Source organism: Pongo pygmaeus, chromosome 3, assembly GCF_028885625.2.
Source record: "Pongo pygmaeus isolate AG05252 chromosome 3, NHGRI_mPonPyg2-v2.0_pri, whole genome shotgun sequence".
Classification (NCBI taxonomy): domain Eukaryota; kingdom Metazoa; phylum Chordata; class Mammalia; order Primates; family Hominidae; genus Pongo; species Pongo pygmaeus.
The window spans coordinates 49,328,758-49,346,555 of record NC_072376.2 but is presented as its reverse complement, the minus strand read 5'-3'; the positions used below and the strand labels follow the sequence as shown (position 1 = coordinate 49,346,555).

Here is a 17,798-nt window from a genome sequence, read left to right as displayed (position 1 = left end):
ACTCTATCATTTCATCCTTTATGTTATATTGCATAATGTGTTTGTCAACATCACTATTCTCTGCGTGTCTCAAGGGTAAGTATTATGTTTTATTTATCTTCGTTTCATTGGTTAGCAGAGAACCTCAAACATAGTAGGACTCAATACATTCATTAAAGGAACAGTTTACACTCTGTAATTAAGACGTCCAATTAGTGCAATAAGTAGTAAACTGTTTGCTCTAAACTTTCTTGGATAATTCTCTTTTCATTAGTTCTGTTCACTATTTTAAACTCAGGAGGATTCAGTTTTAGTGCCAAATATTCACTACGTTTGACACATTTTTTAATTGATTAGTATGTGTGCTTTTAAAAATTGATTAGTATGTATGCTGAACAGGATTTTCCTTGTTCAATAACTCTTTCTACAACTGAATTAGGGTGCTAGAAAGTTTCTTCCAGAGCTCCCAGAATGATTTTTTAAGGACTGAAAGCATTTATAAATCGCCACTCCTCCATAACTACTCAAAATTACTTTCATGAAGCCATATATAGGTGTCAGGAAAAGTGAATTTATCAGTACATAAAAAAAGAAGCTCTTAAAATAAATGCTCCCCCAGTTTTCAAATATCTTTTCACAAAATATGCGTATTTTGCTAAATAATTTTTTGTTTTCAATAAATAATTGAATTTGCTCTATTTTCTGCTAAATGATTATCTTCTTTTATATAGCTTTCAATACATAAGAATAAACACAAATATCTCTGCTATTATATGAGGGCAGCTGCAAACACAAACACACGAACACACTCAAGCACAAAGTCTCCCTCCCCTTGAGGCTTACTCTAAATTACCAGTTATATCGTCTTCACAGGGTGCAACTGAGGAGTGTCAAGCTGGATGCTTGCCTCAATTATAGTGCTTGATTAAGAGGCAGCAGAAAGTGCCAAGCCTTTACCAGAGTATAAGTGGCGGTTCTTTCATTGCAGAACCACTTAAATAAATGGTTTTGAATTGTCCTTCAAAAGTCATAACTTCCATAAATAATTAGGCAGGGAAATTATTTTAAAAAGAATTTATTTGAAATAAAGTATAGCAAAGATTTGTTTGTACAATTCGCCAAGAGTTGGTTGCATTTTCAACTCCCTTTCCCTAAAAGTAGATGGCTTTAATGTAGGTATTTTCACAATTTTACATCAGGAAATACAAGAAGTTTTCAGCAAATGTATGGAGCAGTCCTGATGCCCAGATGTAGGGAGTTGGCTTGTAGAAGGAGGAAGCTCTGGTGCATAGGTGATCATGTATAGGCAAACTTTAGCTGTACTAGGAGCTCATAAAAACTCAGGAATATGTAGTGAACTACATAAATTTTTGTGCCATTACATTTTAGTGGATTTAATTTACATTATATTCTTTGGTGGGGGAGGCATGTATATGAGAAGGGGAGAGAGAGAGAAAGAGAAAATGAGAGAGGAAGAGTGACAAAGTTTTTTCTGTCTTCAAGATCATTCTATTGATATTAAGCTATTTAAACTTTTCCTTTGCAAACCAACTCCTCCCCCTCTTTAAACTTTCAATTCATTACTTAGATTTAGCGTTTGAAGACCCTTTTATGCTCAAAAATATAACTGCCAGTGATAGGAAGCCTGTAGTGGGACATTCTTCCCGATGATTAAATTTTTGATTCTTAAAATTGTTATTATTTTGTTGTTAAAAAGTACTATGTAGTTGTAAAGCACCTGAGAAGTTTGTGTAGGTATATTTCTTAGCTTCTCTATAAAATAGACATAGTCTCTCCTTTATGTAGATGAAGGATATTTTTCATGGGTCATCATGAAAAATATCTATAATTCTTTGAGTCTCAGTTGAGGAGTGAACTATTTTAGCTTTTGCCTTAAATAGCTGAAAATTATCCACTATTTCCTATGGGAGCATGTTCTTACAGAATAATTAAGGTTAGGTTATACATACAGTACAACAGTTTCACATTTTTAATTTTAGGAGTCATACTAACTATAAGATATTGAGTAACCAAAAATTTTAAATACATATTATTTCTCTTGCCTCATACTGTTCTTTTTGTCTTAATATTATTCCATCACTTTTTCCTTTGCATGTTTCCACACTTTGCTTACTTCTCATCCTCAGTGAAACCCAGAGAATACCCCTCTGACCTATTAGACCTGTGCAGGTTCCTCTACTATACATGCTCAAGGTTCCTGTTTTTCTCACTACGGGCATTTAGCACAACTGTAATGAAATTGTTAACTTTGTAATTAGTTTAGTGTGTTTCTTCTGTTACACAGCCACAGTACTATGCAACATTCATATAGTTCTCTGGAGAAAATAGAAAACCTTTAATAATAAAGAAAGGTTAAACAGTGTTTGTTAAACCATATTTATGTAACAAGATGTTAAATTAGGACATTTCTAGTTTCTTTTTCAGTTGAAATTTAAAGCTTTGGAATTTAAGACAGGCACACCTGCATACAGACTTTGCAACAGGGATGCACTTGTTGCACTAGATCCCAGTTCGTTGCCTAATCCAGTCAAGGTAGGCTGTCACTCGAGTATACACTCCTGGCTTATCCGGCAGGCCACACTGATCTCCCCAGCTTACTATCCCCACAAGAAACCAAAGCCGCCGTGAGTCTTCTTGTACTAGCGGGCCACCAGAGTCACCCTGTAAAAAAACGGAATGACTGATTACTTAAGTGCAAGACAAACCCAAAATATTAAGGAGTTTATTTCTATGGCAGTCGAGGAAGGAGTCACATTCATTATACAAATAAAGTCAGCCTATTTCCTTTTGAAATATTATACGAAGTCGTGGAAAAATTACTGAAATCCTCAAAGTACCCAAGTCATTCCTTCAGCAAGTCTGAGAAGATGACAAATACATTTTTCAGATTTCCCTCAGTCACTGCGTGGTTGCCTCCTACTCATCCAGGCTTTCTCTCCTTCAGGAAAACTTCTCTGACCAACCTTTTTCCTTCACACTCTCACCCTTTCCAGCTTTGGGCTCAATTGTTCTTCATTGTGTCCTTATATCTTGTGTGTGTCTCTGTCACTGCTTCACTATTTTATAAAAGCATATTTGTGCATTTGTGTGCCTATTTACACTTAATCCCACTGGTCAGTTTTTTTGTTTGTTTGTTTGTTTTGTTCTGTTTTGTTTTGATGTAGCAGCTGCATGTCTCTGAAACACTCACTTGCATTTATGATATTTGTTCAATGTCTGTTTTCCCAGATATACTATAAGGTCCAACAGGAAAGAGAACATACCTATTCTGTTCACTGCTGAAACCTAAGCTTCTAGCCCTTAGGAGATATTTGTTGAATGAATGAGTTTCTAGAAGTCTCACTTATCTTCCTAACCTTAGCACCCTGCATGGTGTCTGATGCATAGTATATCATCAAAAAGTCTTCTTTTGGTGAAGAAATTTATATAGTCATAAGCAAAACACTCCTAATGACATACTTACCGCCCAGTCATAATAATGAACCAACCAACCAATAAATATTTGTGCACATAATAACCTAGTTGGGGAGACAGATTGAGTATGTCTTACCTTCTGCACAATAGATTAAGTCTGTGGGTTCTGAAACTAGATAGTCTGGGTTTAAGTCCTCCACTTACCAGCTATGTGACCTTTGGTAAGCTGGTGAATAGCTCTCTGTACCTCTGTTTCCTCATATAATGTTTGTATGAGTTTAAAACTCAAAGCACTTTGAGTGCAGCTTAGCATATAGTATAGTCAGTACTAATAAAAGTCAGCTATTATTACCAAGTGTGCTTCTAGATTAGTCAGCTATTCATTTGGCTGCTCTTAGTAGCTAGCTCGTCCATACCTGTTTAATTACTGGTCTAGATGGGGAGAAGGGTCAGTGTGAGAAGTGCCAATATGCATGGCAAGACTTCATGAAGCTGGTTGTCACCTGCTTCTTTTAGATGACATATGCATGCTTCAGTTAACCAGTTCTCAGTACTTTATATTATTGTTTTTGTAGTGTTTTTTTTCTATAGTGAGAAATTATTTTGCATGGTGTCTGACCAAATGTGGGCAAGCAAATGTTAAAGCAAGAGGGACTTGTAATTTTTCCATATCTAGCCAGCTTCACTGCTTGACTACTGACATTTGAATTCGTGTCCTCTCTTGTAGACCATAGACTTGCTGAATGCAGGGATAGTATTGTTGTGCTAACACAATGTCTAGTGCATAGAAAGTAATTAATATAATTCCTTTGAATTAATGATTGTAAAAATGAACAAAAGAATGGATAAAACAAATAGGATCTTGTAAGCTCTTAAGTAAAGTGCTGTGTTTTGTTTTTTTTTTTTTTGAAGTGTGAACTATGCATTATAGTATTTCAGTTAAAAATCAGTGAGGCCTAGAGTGGAATATACATGGAAGGTATCATGGTGAGGTATGGCTTGAACTGGGCTTGAAGGAAGAGAATAATTTGTATGCACTGAAGGACAGAAGGTAAGGGACATTATAAATGGGAAAATAATGAATAACATCCTTTTAAAACTCATGTTTATTTTTAAGTCTTAATGCTCTTAGTAGGTCTGGAATTGTCAGTGTCGAGGTGTGTTGCTTGATTGATGGATTCTTTGGAAAGCTATCATGAAACTTGAGAATTTGTTGTTTCAGGGCCAGTAGTAAAAGAGAAACAGGAAGGAGAGCAAGAAGGGTTTCCTAGCACAGAGACATCTCCACCAAAAGGAGATAAAAGGCTGGGTAATTAACAGTATCTTGACAATTGAAAAACAAATCTCCACCTACACACAACTTGCAGTTGATAAAAATGTTTCATTTTGGGAAAAGTGCTCATGGATTGGGGGCTTCACATAAAATGTGAGAACTACTTTTTATCCACTTTTTAAAGACCATGAGCACTAAATATGAAAGTCAGTGACCTTTTGATGCGAAGAATTAATTCTTATCCTTCTGTATACAATTCACCCATGAAAACAGCAACAAATTACTCAAGTAAACAGATTGATTTTTTAAAACTCCAGACTAAAAGAATATTTAATTTCTGGCACCAGCTGTTCCTGTTACTATGTGGAGTTGGATTTCAGATATGTGAACAAAACCTATTAAAACATATAACCGCATCAATTATGTTTAGATAATTTAATTTAAAATTTTAGAATTCAAACTTGATTTTAATCACTTTACAGTGAGAATTTCATATTTGTTGTTTGTTTTTATACATTTGGTTAAAAATTATGGGCTAGATCCAAATATAATAGTTATTTCTTTTCTTTTTCATTTGTACTGTTTCATTATTGTAGGAGCTTTTGTGACTCAAATTACTAGGATTTTGTATAAATTTTCTATCTTCAAGGTGTCCAAGAATTATTATGTATCTCTTAAAATTCATTTATTATATATCTATTAATTTTTATAATATAGTGATTAATTTTTTATTTAATCCTTCATAGCAGTTAAAAGGTTGAGGTTAAAGTTATTAACACAAGTGACCATGGTCTACATTAACAATAGTGAAATAGATGAGATTTCTTTGTTGCTTAACATGTGCCTGATATATTTAGTCTTCATTTAATTTTTCTTAGTACCCAAAAAGTTAGGTGCTATTATGATTATCCCCAGCTGTTAGTTAAAGAGACTTGGTAATAGAGGTTAAGGAATTCAAATCGAGGTCTTTCTGATTCTTGCGCTTTGGATGGTTAACTACTCTGTAATTTGGCCTCTCAGAGTTAATGCTTTCATGATAGATAAACTTCATTCATAAAAAAATTTATTTCTAAAATCTAGATTATAAATTTTAGAGGAACAGGGCTGCGTATTGTAACTGTTACCCTTATGTCTATCACATTATCACATACTAGGAAGTGCTTATACACTTCTTGGATGATGACATGGATGAGATTGTCTTGAGCTTACCTGACATGCATCCACTCCACCTTGAGGTACTCCAGCACACAGCATTCCAGACAAGATGGCTCCATTATAACTATATGGTGCATTACATACATCATTACTTATTATTCTGACCTGTCCTTGCCTTAGCTCTGGAACTGTGTGGCCTGTTTGGTATAAAAGCAGGAAAAAAATGGACTTCAAGATGTGTACATTATTGACCCTATAATAAATTTGAGAAGAAATAAATGTACTCCAAACATTATTTCATATTTAACAATGAAGGCTCCTAAAGATTTACTTTGGAGTTTCTTCGCAGCAAAAATTCCCCAAGTAGATGAGGATAACCCCTTTCACAGATCAATTTTTTTTTCTTTTTTTTTGCTTTAGCTTTGTGACACAGTGCCCCTTAAACCTTTAGAGAAAACAAATATCTTAAAATTGACTAAAAGCATTGAAATTATCCACTGACAGATTTTGGATTGGAAGATGACATATTGAATCACCTTTAACCTAGCAGCAAAAGAGAAACCAGTCTAGTTTCGAGGCTAAAGAACTAGTCTATTTTATTTTGATGTACTCTCAGAATGACACCACTAGTTTTTCACGACTGGTACAAATGTTATTTATTACACCAATTTACTTTGGGCCACAAGAACACAATAGAACATGTTCTAGGACTATTAAGCCTTTGTATTATTCCTTGGAGAAACAATCTACAACATGGGTAAAAGCCTACGGAAATTGTCAATGCTGCCCTTCCACTCCTTCGCTGATACTCTTACTGGTTCTAGTAGCTCTTGTGCATTGTCTTCATTTTAGTTTCCATTTTATTCATTCAGTAAACAAATATGACCAATGTTTATGTACACATCAAGTTTTTACCATAGAGGCAGGATTTATTTTATCCCAGAATACTTTAAAGGGCACTTAGTACTTTAAGGATTATTAAGGCCTCATACAATGTCTAATCTAAATCCTCCCATTGCTTTGGGAGGCCAAGGCAGGAGGATGGCTTGAGGGCAGGAATTCCAGGCCAGCCTGGGCAACAGAGCAAGAACCAGTCTGTAGAAAAAAAAAAAGCAGGGTATGGTGGTACACACTTGTTTATAATCCTAGCTACTTGGGAGGCTGAAGCAAGAGGATTTCTTAAGACCAGAGTTTGAGGCTGCAGTAAGCCATGATTGCACCACTGCACTCCAGTCTGAGAAAGTCTTTGTCTCTAAAAAACAAGCAAACAAACAAACAAAATCTTTTTGATTGTTTATAGGGAAGCTATTTGAATCTTATAGAATCTCCGGATTATTAAAGAACTCATGTTTCTTCATAACTTTCTTTTACATTTTCCTATTACTATATTTGAGAATTCCCCATAGTTTCTGGGGCATTGCTTTGCTTTGCTGAGGAAACTCAGGGGTAGCCTGAGCTTGGGCTGAGCAGAATATAGAATGGTTCTGTCTGCAGAAGAATAGAAACACCTATTCCAGGTGTTTCCTAATTTAAAAAATTACCTAACAGCAAATATAAGACATTTCTATTGTTAATTTTTTCTTCTGAGACACTTACCGGCATATTCTTGAGCGCCCCATCCTGTTACATAAGCAGTAGAGCCAGGTGGAATATTCTGGGTAGCAGCTGGGAGACACACACTATGGATATCTTTGGTAAAGGTGACACTGTTCTCAAGTCTCACAAGTGCAATGTCATTTTCATGAGTTGCAGATACATAATTGTTATGAATTAAAATATTTCTTACTCCCATTCTTCGTTTAGGAAATGTTGTGGAAATACCAAACGTGGCAATCCAGTCACGAGGATTAGAGTTGCTAAAACATTATGAAAACATGCTATATGAGTAGGGAATTTGTGAACATTTCAGATATATAAATTTGTCTTAGCCATCCTGTACCACTATCTAGAAACTATTGGATCCACATCTCTTTGCTATATTTTCCTGCATTATAAGCTGGCAAGTGAGTTTAATTCTTCACTGGCTGAATACATGATCACTTGTCTAAAGGAATGGAGAAGATTTTAGAAAACATATCGTGGGGTGATCTTGGTGTTTTTCTATTCCAATGAAGTTATTCTGATACTTTAATGATAAGTAGCATAACACAAATATCTTTGATTTCTCTTTTGTCCATACCTCCCTTCCCATTTAAGCAACTAAGAAACCTGAAATAATAAACATTTTAGATTTAACTAATTTCTTTCAATCCCTGTCTTTTCCTTTAGCCAGGAGCTCCATTTAAATAGTAGTGATGATAAGGGGCATTCTTATCTTGTTAATAGATGAATAATTTTTCTGCACTAAGTCTGATAATGGTTGAAGATTTTGGTATATGTGTGTGTGTGTGTGTGTGTGCATATATATACATATGTATGTATGGGGTCTTCAAAAGTTCATGGAAAATGTATATTATAAACAAACTATGCATGGATTTCAAAAATTTTTGCATGCAGATAAACTCATACTAACTTGTTATACTGAACAAGATCTAGTTTGAGGCACTAAGAGGAATAAGACATGAATTTGAAAAGAGCTTTCTTATCAAAGCAACATGAATGCTGCTAAAATTGAAGCAAAAAACCATCAAATTTATGGTGAAACTGGAAGAATGGTGAAATTATTTATGCCTTACAAAAAGTTTATGTGGACAGAGTCTCCCCCAATCATCGGTTTACTAATGGATAATTTGTTTTAAGAAAGAAAGAGATGTTGTTAGGGTGAAGCCCGCAGCAACAGATCATCCACATCAATTTGCTAGGAAAAATTTCATCTTGCTCATGTCTCAATTAAAGAGGACCAACAATTAACTGTGAGAAACAATAGACAACACCGTAGACATCTCAACTGGTTCATCTTATACAATTCTGACTGAAAAACTAAAGTTGAGCAAACTTTCTACTTGATGGATGCCAAAACTGTTTTGCCCAGATCAGCTGCACACAAGGTCAGAGCTTCCAATAGAAATTTCAAACATGTCAGATCAAGATTCTGAAGTATTTCTTTGAAGAATTATAACAGAAGATGAAATATGGCTTTACTAATACAATTTTGAAGACAAAGCACCATCAAAGCAATGGCTGCAAAGAGGTAGAAGTGGTCCAGTCAAAGCAAAACCAGACTAGTCAAGAACAAAAGTCATGACAACAGATTTTTGGGATGCTGAAGGCATTTTGCTTGTTGACCTTCTAAAGGGTCAATGAAAAATAACATCTTCTTATGAGAGTAAGAAAGTTAGCCAAAGCTTTAGTAGAAAAAGTGTCCAGGAAAGCTCCACCAGAGTTCTTCTCCATCACAACCATGCTCATGCTCATTCCTCTCATCAAATAAGGTTAGTTTTGTGAAAGTTTCAGCAAGAAATCACTAGGTATCCACCTTTCAGTCCTGATTTGACTCCCTCTGACTTATTTTTGTTTCCTAATCTTAAAACAATCTTTAAAGGGCACCCATTTTTCTTCAATAAGTACTGTAAAAAAGTAATGTAAAAAAGACTGCATTGACATAGTTAAATTCTCAGGACCCTCAGTTCTTTAGGGATGGACTATATGGCTGGTATTATTGCTTACAAAAGTGTCTTGAACTTGAAGGAGATTATGTTGAGAAATAAAGTTTATAATTTTTTATTTTATCTTTTAATTTTATTTTCCGTAAACTTATTGAACTCCCCTCATATATAGGTATACATATGTGTGTACAAGTATATGTGCATCTATATACATAGGGGAAGACAGAGAGAGAACAGTAGCGTAAAAAAAAAAGGACATTACCTTTATGACCTAGGAATAGGGACTTTTTGGCTAAACAACAAAAACACAAACTAAAAGGTAAAAAAAGAATGAATTCTATTAAATCAAAATTAGATATACTATAGACAAATTTACCAGATGGATGAGGAACCATGGGAAAATATTGGTAATGTTTAATATCTAAAATTTTTGTAGAATATATTTTAAAAGTCTGTAAACCAGTAATAAATAAGCAGAAAAACCATTATAAAATAGGCAAAGAATATTAATGGCAGTTTATGGTAGGAGAGATCAAAACAGCTCTTAGATATATGAAAAGGTACTCAAACTAGTAAACTGAGAAATTAAAATCATAAAAATGAGCATCTTATGTACATTTAAAAGATTGATACAACTTAAACAAAAGAATAATACTAAATGTTGATGTGGAGGGAAATTGGGCCTCTTTTGCATTAGTGGTAAAGATTTAAGTGCCTGGAAGGTATTCTGGTATATTTAGCAGCCTGCACGTGTGCTTCTGAAATTCCTGAAAGTTTACAGAAAGATAAGTACAAATATTTTGTGTGTGCGCTTTGTGGCAATGGGAAGGTAGGTCATGCAACCTAATTGGATGAAGGAAATATGGTGGCTGCATACCATGGGGTGCTATGCAGTAGTGCATCAGAAGAAAATTCCAAGGATTGAGTGAAAACAGTAAGAAACAATATTAGACTTTTACACAATGCTACTTATTTAAATTAAAGACATATACATACAAAAAAACTATAGGTTTTATAGGTGCGTGCATATACCTTTAAGACATGTATATTTCGAATATATTAGTATGAGGCATATGGGCGGAAGGAGGGCAGTGGAAGTGAAATCCAGGGTTGACAGGAGGAAAAGAAAAATAAAATGAGAGAAATGCCTTTTACAGACTGATGAAAATAAGGATCTGTGATTTGGAGGGCTGATTAACTTATCATTGTTCCTAAGGGTTAAGTAAAAACAAAATGTAACCAAATAATACCAATTTAGGAGTTTTATGGAGATTTGATAGTGAAGTTAATACAGACAATAAAAATTATATGACCAGAAATAGTTTTATAAGACACAGTAGTTTGTGTAAGAGTGAACCAGAGTTAAAAATTTTGAAGAAAAAATATTAGAAAACAAACAAACCCATGTTTGTTTTTATATTCAACTTCTTTTGCTTGGAGTCTTTACAGTGAAGGTTCTGAAGAGACTCTTCTTTCTTTCCTTCCTTTTCTCTCTTCCCTCTCTCTCTTCCTCCCACTTGTTTATTTTCTTCCTTTCCTTCTTTCCAGCAAGTGAATTAGAGCATCATTTTGGAACCAGTCACATTTATATTTAAATCTTGGCTATGCCACATATGAAAAGTGTTATTTATGACAAGTTAATTAATAGCTCTGGGGTTTATTTACATATAAAATGTGATTGGTGATACCTTCTCACACAATTGTTAAGTATTAATGAGACAAATGTATTATGTCAAGTATAGTGTTTGGCACAAAGTGAACTTTCATGAAGGTAGCTATTATTTTCATTAATTATAGTTCAGCAAGCCATTGTTAAGTGTCTACTTTGTATAAGGAATAGTATGAGTCTCCAGGAATAAAAATATAAGTACTTATGGTCTCTCTCCTTGAGGAACTCCACACTAGTGAAGGAAACTGACAAGAAGTTAAGTCAAATATCACAAATCAGGAGGACAACTGTTAAAGGCAGATAAACAAATTTCTGTGGAACTCAATGGAGAGGAAAGAGAGTATCAGGGAAAGCTACATAGAAGAGGTGATAATTCAATAATCCTCTTTGATAAGACCTCATCACTTCTATGTACTTTGATGTAAGGCTGGTCATGCCCCAAACAAATCCTCACTGATGGTTCTCAGTGACAATCAGGTCTTTAGGGAGGGGTCCGATACAAGGTTCACAGAGTTTGTTAGCTTCAGTGGATCAATCATGGTAATGAATAGAAGGATGTGGGGTGGCAAAATTCAAAGTTCCATGGATTCCTTTGGTAATCATTGGTGATATTTATAACTGTGGCTTTCATTATAGTGATATCATTTACTTAGTTTTTGGCGGTTGGGCCTGAATAGGGCTTAGAATCCAGTAAGGTTTCTATTCCATTCTTGGTTATGCTAAGTGCCTGATAAGTCCAGGTATGTTAATTCCTGGTTCCCACACTCAAGAGTATGATTGAAATCAATGGGTGCCATTTCTGCTTTTTGGCCTTTCAAGTGGCAATGAAGATTGAAATGTTTTTGTGAATTTTGTCTCTTGGGTTATTTGGGATATAGTAATAAATTTGCCAATCTACATCAGAAAACTGATAATTCTGGAAGTATCTTTTAAAATTTCACATTTGTTCACTGCATATAAAAATATTAAGTTATAAAATTACCACAAGAAAAATTCGAAATAATTTGGGATTTCCTAAAACTTTAGTTCAGGAACTACCCTAGTCTTTTAAATCTTTATTCCTTCTAAATTTAACAAATACTTTTGTAACGGGCACTGTACCATGAAGTAGTGCCTATAAATCTGAAAAAGCCTACTTAGAAATTATCAAAAATTTCATAAAATTCAAATAGAGATTTGGGAAATATATTAACATTTCAAGGATAAGCAGATTGAGCAGATACTCACAGGTAGGGAAATGTAGGAAGAGTCCAGGGGAAGAGAACAATGCTGTTTATCTGAAGCTCAAGGTACATGCTTTGAGAAATAAGACTGGATTGATCTGACTATGGAAGGCTTTGTGTGTGTGATAAAGAGGTCCAGTTTAGAGTAAGAGTCTGAGAAGAAAATTGATATGGTCAGGGCCACGTGAGTTCAAATCTCCATTATTTTTCTGGGTGAACTTTTGGAGTTAAGTTCCCAACAACTGTTGTGGTCTGCGATGCCCCAGTAACAAGCCAGGTTTGAAACAGATTTTAGTTATGCTGAAATTTAAAATCCTTCTTTTATGAGCAATGTGAACTTTTTACCAATACGGTCAGTTTATGCAACCTATTCTCCACTGGTAGCATATCACCCTAGTGTTGGCAATAGTTTAGTCACCTCAATTAAGAATTCTTATAAGTTGCCTAAATTAATTTTATTTATGCTGTTCATTGTAATTGATCATTATTTTTGTGCATTCTGATTCCAACATTCGAGTGTAAGCTCTTTGAAGGCAGAGGCAATACTTTGTTTATACTAGTAGCTTCTACAATATATAACACTGTGCTCATACTAGATACTCAATAATCTTTATGAATGAATAAATTAATGGCAAGGGGCAGTCTCTAGGTTAGCCATCAGTTTCCATGATATAATGTGCAAATCTTCCACAACAATTCGTTTTGCTAACATTTAACATATGTTTACATTAGTGTACTCAATGCTACCAGTAACACCAAGTCACAGATAACAGTGTTGTCCCTTAATTTGGAAAAAAAGTAAAGCTTATGGAGATTTAGTAAATTTCTTAAGCTTTTATAGGTAGGATTTAAAAAACATTCTGACATATAAATCTTTGTTCTTTACTGTGCTAATATATTATTACCTGAAACAGAGAAATAGCACTAAATTAGCATGCTAAAGGGGAAAAATCCTTTCCCTTTCATGAATAGGAAGAAAATTCTTATTGATTTTTTTGCATTGAATTATTTCTGGCTCAATTCAATCCTAGGGTAGAGGGTGCAGTCTTCATGACCTGTCTATTCTAATTGTTCCCAGGTGGGTAGGTAGTGGTGGCCTCACCTTCTGAAGCAGTGAGCTGCTGTCAGGATCCACATGTTGTTGATCAGGCTGCCTCCACAGTGGTGGGCATTACTGAGCCGTAGACTGACTTGCCACGGCCAGCTTCCCTCCTCAGCCTCAGTGCCTCCAAGGATTCTCTGCTCAGACAATGTTATTAGGTCTGGACCGGCCCCACATTCTAATGAGAAAAGGGCATTAATGTGCTGGGAAGATCATGATTCCTTTACATTTGGAAGAAGCTGAAGAGTCTTTCCATAATTTATGACTTTTATGTCTTATACATTCTTCCTCAGGACATGCTGGACTTTCCAAAAAGCATGATCAATATATTTCTACAATGCATTTGTGACTACTGTTGCTTATAGATGGCATTTTGGTGAACATTTCTGAATTTAGTTGGCATATAGGCTTCAAATTTTGAGCAGCTTCAGAGTTCCCTGGAATGCCCCATGAGTTGAGGATAAGATAGGTCATTATTGGATGTGCCAGCTCAGGCCACAGGCTCCTGGGAAATTTCCTTTTTCTCAATAGTCTTGCTATGCTCAGTGTGGTTTGTGGGCCTGCAGCATGGGCATCCCCTGGAAACTTATTAGAAGTGCTGATTATCAGAACCACATCATGGGACAAATCTAAAGCTGCACTTTGATGTGAGGTTCATGAACACATTGAAGTTGGAGGAAAACTGGTCTCATCCAAAAGATTCCTTAGTGACTGCAGTTCATCTTGTAGAATCCAGTCCACCTCCAAGACTGATGCTGTATTACCAAACATGCCCTCAAAAAGGAGTTGCTATACCACAGAATATTCTTGAGGGTGACAGAGGGTTTCTAGTATCTAAATGAGGTTTATTTAAATGTTTTCAAAGAGCCCGTGAATAGTCTACTGGCCAGAGCTGAAATGGGCTGGGGTAGGCTGATCACCCAATTCCTCTCAACTCGCATTCCCATGATTTTCTTCTCTTGTGTGGTCTATTATTAAGAAATTAACGGTAAATCACACAACTATTGATGGGCTGGCTCTTAAGTAGTGCCCTGGTTTAATAGCACAACCACCTAAAGGCTTTTTTTTCCCAGCAAATTTCCTGGATAAAGGAGGACCAGGCTCCCATTAAGAGATACCTATGTTCCTTTGTGGCATCTCCCAAACAAATACCCTAGTAAATTGCTTATCACAGTTTCATTAACAATAAGCATGAATTAAATATGTAGTGAAGCTGAAAAACACCCATAGGACTACCATCACTTTGGAAAATCACTTAAGTACCTAAGATAGGCCAGCTAACCAGGTGCATTGAACTAATTTTTAACTGCATTCTTTTGGTCAGAGAAGTAAGTTGCTGTTTTCTAGGGAATGCATTTCTGCTATCCTAGCCTGAGAGTACATAGGATGATGTTGAAGAGTAGTGACTTTTCCTTCAGGTTATAGACCCAAAGCTGAGAAGACTTCTGATAATTCTTTTTTATTATACTTTGTGATTAACCTGAATTCACAACAAAGCAAGCTACTCTGGTGGTTAGGAGAAGCTACATAAATGGTGTCATCAAACATAATTTGTAAGTCTACAGAAATGTCACCTTAGAACCAGGGCAGTAAAAGGTTCTCAAAGCTGCCAAGGAAATTTTCATGAGGGCAATTTTGAGTGCAGAGTGGGTAGTCCTCCACTACAACTTCTTCCTTTTTCTAAAAGGAAAGGGGAAACCTAAAGTCCACTCCATGGGACACTTGGGATCAGCACTGTCTTGTTTCAACACCACCTGAGCGAACTAAGAACAAAGACATCAACTTGATAGATACTGCCTTGGCCAAAAGTACACAAAAGACTTGCACTTCTACTCTTTATGATTTGGCAAATTATAATTACAAAATAATATTAAAACTTACCATTAATAAGCCAATTTTCTGCAGCCTGGTCAGTAAGTGCTAGTATTAAAAAATGAGAATAAGATAAATACAATAAAGTCTGTATATCATTTCACCATAATTTCTTAAAGTACAGTACTCAGACAACAAGAAGCAGAATTACTTGTTGGTTGGGGCAGTGGGGGGGTCCTCTAAAATGCAGATTCCCAGGCTTCCTTTCAGACCTGCTGAAACAATCTCTAACTCATGGGCCCTACAAATCTCTTTGTTTACAACCTTTTCCCAATTTGTTGTTATGCATACTAAAGTTTGTACTTTAATTTCTCATTAAATACTTAATAGATATCTCTTTTTTCAAGTTACTCAATTTATATGGGAAAACAGAAACATAAGCAAGTCACTGAGATGCAATGTGATAAATACTATAAGGGAAGTTAATTTATCATGTACTCAAATATATGTATATTACTCTAATGATACCATTCTATAATAAGTGCTGCAGATTTAACTGTGAGCAAAATATAGAGGACCTGCCCTCACATAATTTACAGATAGAAATTAATCAAGCAATCATTCAAATAAATGTAAGTGCAAAGTAGAGAAAAGAAAAGAGTAACTAATATAAATTATATGGAGGAGATATAATATTTGAGCTAGAAGAAATAGCATCTGCACTGTATTTTGAAGATCTGAAAGGAATTTTTCAGGCACACAAAAGGACAAAAGAGATTCCAGATGGAAGGTATAGTGGGCACAAATGCTTGGAGGTGTAAGATGTTTGTGGAGCAATAAAGTAAGGAGAGCTAGTGCATGTGTTGTGTTTAGGGAAATGGAGGGTGAGCCTGGAAAGGAAAATATGTCAGTATCAGAGGGTAAAGGTCTGTCTATTTCAATTTAAGAATTGCATACAAGACAGTTTTCTCTGCATGTCCAACAGCCATCTCAAACTCAATGTGACCCAACTTTATCCAAAATTTGCTACTTATTATTTCCTTTTAGTAAAATGACACCACTTCCAAAATCCGAAATATTCTCAAACTCCTCCTTTCACATCTTATAATCTCCAGGTTCTGCACCTCTGTCCTCTATCTTTTGAATTATTCCATCCTCCTCGCTCCTTTTGCTACTACTTTAGTTCATGGTTTCATCATTTGACATCAGTACAATTACAATAATTTTCTAACTGAATTCCACCACTTTTGCTCCTTTTCAGTTTATGCACCTCTACCTTACCAGACTGATCTTTTTTAAAAAAGTTTTGTTAGATCATATCCTTCCTTGATTGAAATTTTTAATTGAGAAACCCATCATTTTTATTTCCTGCAAGATAAATTAAAACTTTTCAAGACAAGTTTCCATGCTCTCTCAAACCGACTTATGCAAAGTTATTTCCCACTAAAAGTTTCACAAGGTTTGGGTATCACATTTGTTTTGCAAGCTTCAGTGGAGCCAAATCATACTTTTGGAGACAGAAAATTTTAAAAAGCTGGCCATTCTTAATTTTTTGAACAAAACAGACTTAGTCTGAATCCTGACTGCCTCATATATTGACTGTGTCAGCCTAGGCAATTTATCTTTTCTAAGGGGCACAATAAAACTATCTATGGGATATGGTTATTGTAAGGATTAATCAAGAAAAAAATTCATATAAGGCATTAAAGCCATGCCTAAAAAGTAGTAAGTTCTCATTAAATAAGGGTTTTGATGACGATGATGTGAATGATGAACACTAATCAATCATTCCAGCAGCCCCTTTCTTCATTGTTCTGTCAAAGCATCGTGTTCAGTACAGACTATTTGCCTTTTCATGCTTTCCTTCTCTGACAACTTTCTTTTTCTTTTTCTCATCTCAAAATATGTGAATTCTACCCATATTTCAAAGTCAAAGCCCATTCTCCTTCATGAAACGTTTGCTAGATATCCCAAGCACGCTAGTCTCTTTCTTCCCCGGGTTCCTGCAGTGGTCATTGCCTGGGCCTCACACTGGGCCCTTGATCATATTCTATCTTGATTGTCAACACTCTTGTGTTGGAATATCTTTCCCTTCAACTAGATTATGGGCTCTGGAGGTAGAAACCTTTATTATGTTACCATTGTGTCACCATATTGTCTAGTATAATGCTAAATAAATGAACACCCGGAAAGTGCGTTCGGGAGCATTCCTTAATGTGTGGAAGCAGAGGTAATATTCAACTACCTAACAAACTGCAGTGCATGAGCATCGACCAGTCATAAAAGATGCAATCAGGCCATGGAGTTGGAGCAGTGTCTTAGAGTTCTTTGCTTTGCTAAGCATAACTCTTTAGCTGCAGGGGCAGTGGATTTGAAACATCTCGGAAGACAACTTTGTGGGCCTGGTGCAGTAATTGTTTACCAACAAATAGGAAAGCATTTCAATATTTAACGGTTAGTACATCTGTAACTGGTACCTACCAGTCTAGTGTGGGAATCATCAAAATCCTTTTAATCTTGAGCTCATCGAGAAGAAATAATGGCTTATTAAACTAGCAGAATGTGACCAACTTGGAGGAATGTCCCTAAATTCTATGCATATATT

The 17,798-nt window shown here is 35.4% G+C and overlaps 1 protein-coding gene across 1 annotated transcript in view; it reads right to left on the bottom strand.

The window, feature by feature from the left end:
• Nucleotides 1-1,038: 1,038 nt before the first annotated feature.
• Nucleotides 1,039-17,798, bottom strand: part of TMPRSS11D (transmembrane serine protease 11D) — a 63,031-nt gene continuing 46,271 nt past the window's right edge. The window contains exons 6-10 of the mRNA XM_054485979.1: nt 15,263-15,301; nt 13,382-13,559; nt 7,439-7,698; nt 5,897-6,039; nt 1,039-2,661 (exon numbers count right to left, since the gene is read on the bottom strand). Coding sequence (XP_054341954.1) covers nt 2,500-2,661; nt 5,897-6,039; nt 7,439-7,698; nt 13,382-13,559; nt 15,263-15,301 — 782 coding nt within the window. The 3' untranslated portion in view covers nt 1,039-2,499. The remainder of the gene's footprint in view (nt 2,662-5,896; nt 6,040-7,438; nt 7,699-13,381; nt 13,560-15,262; nt 15,302-17,798) is intronic.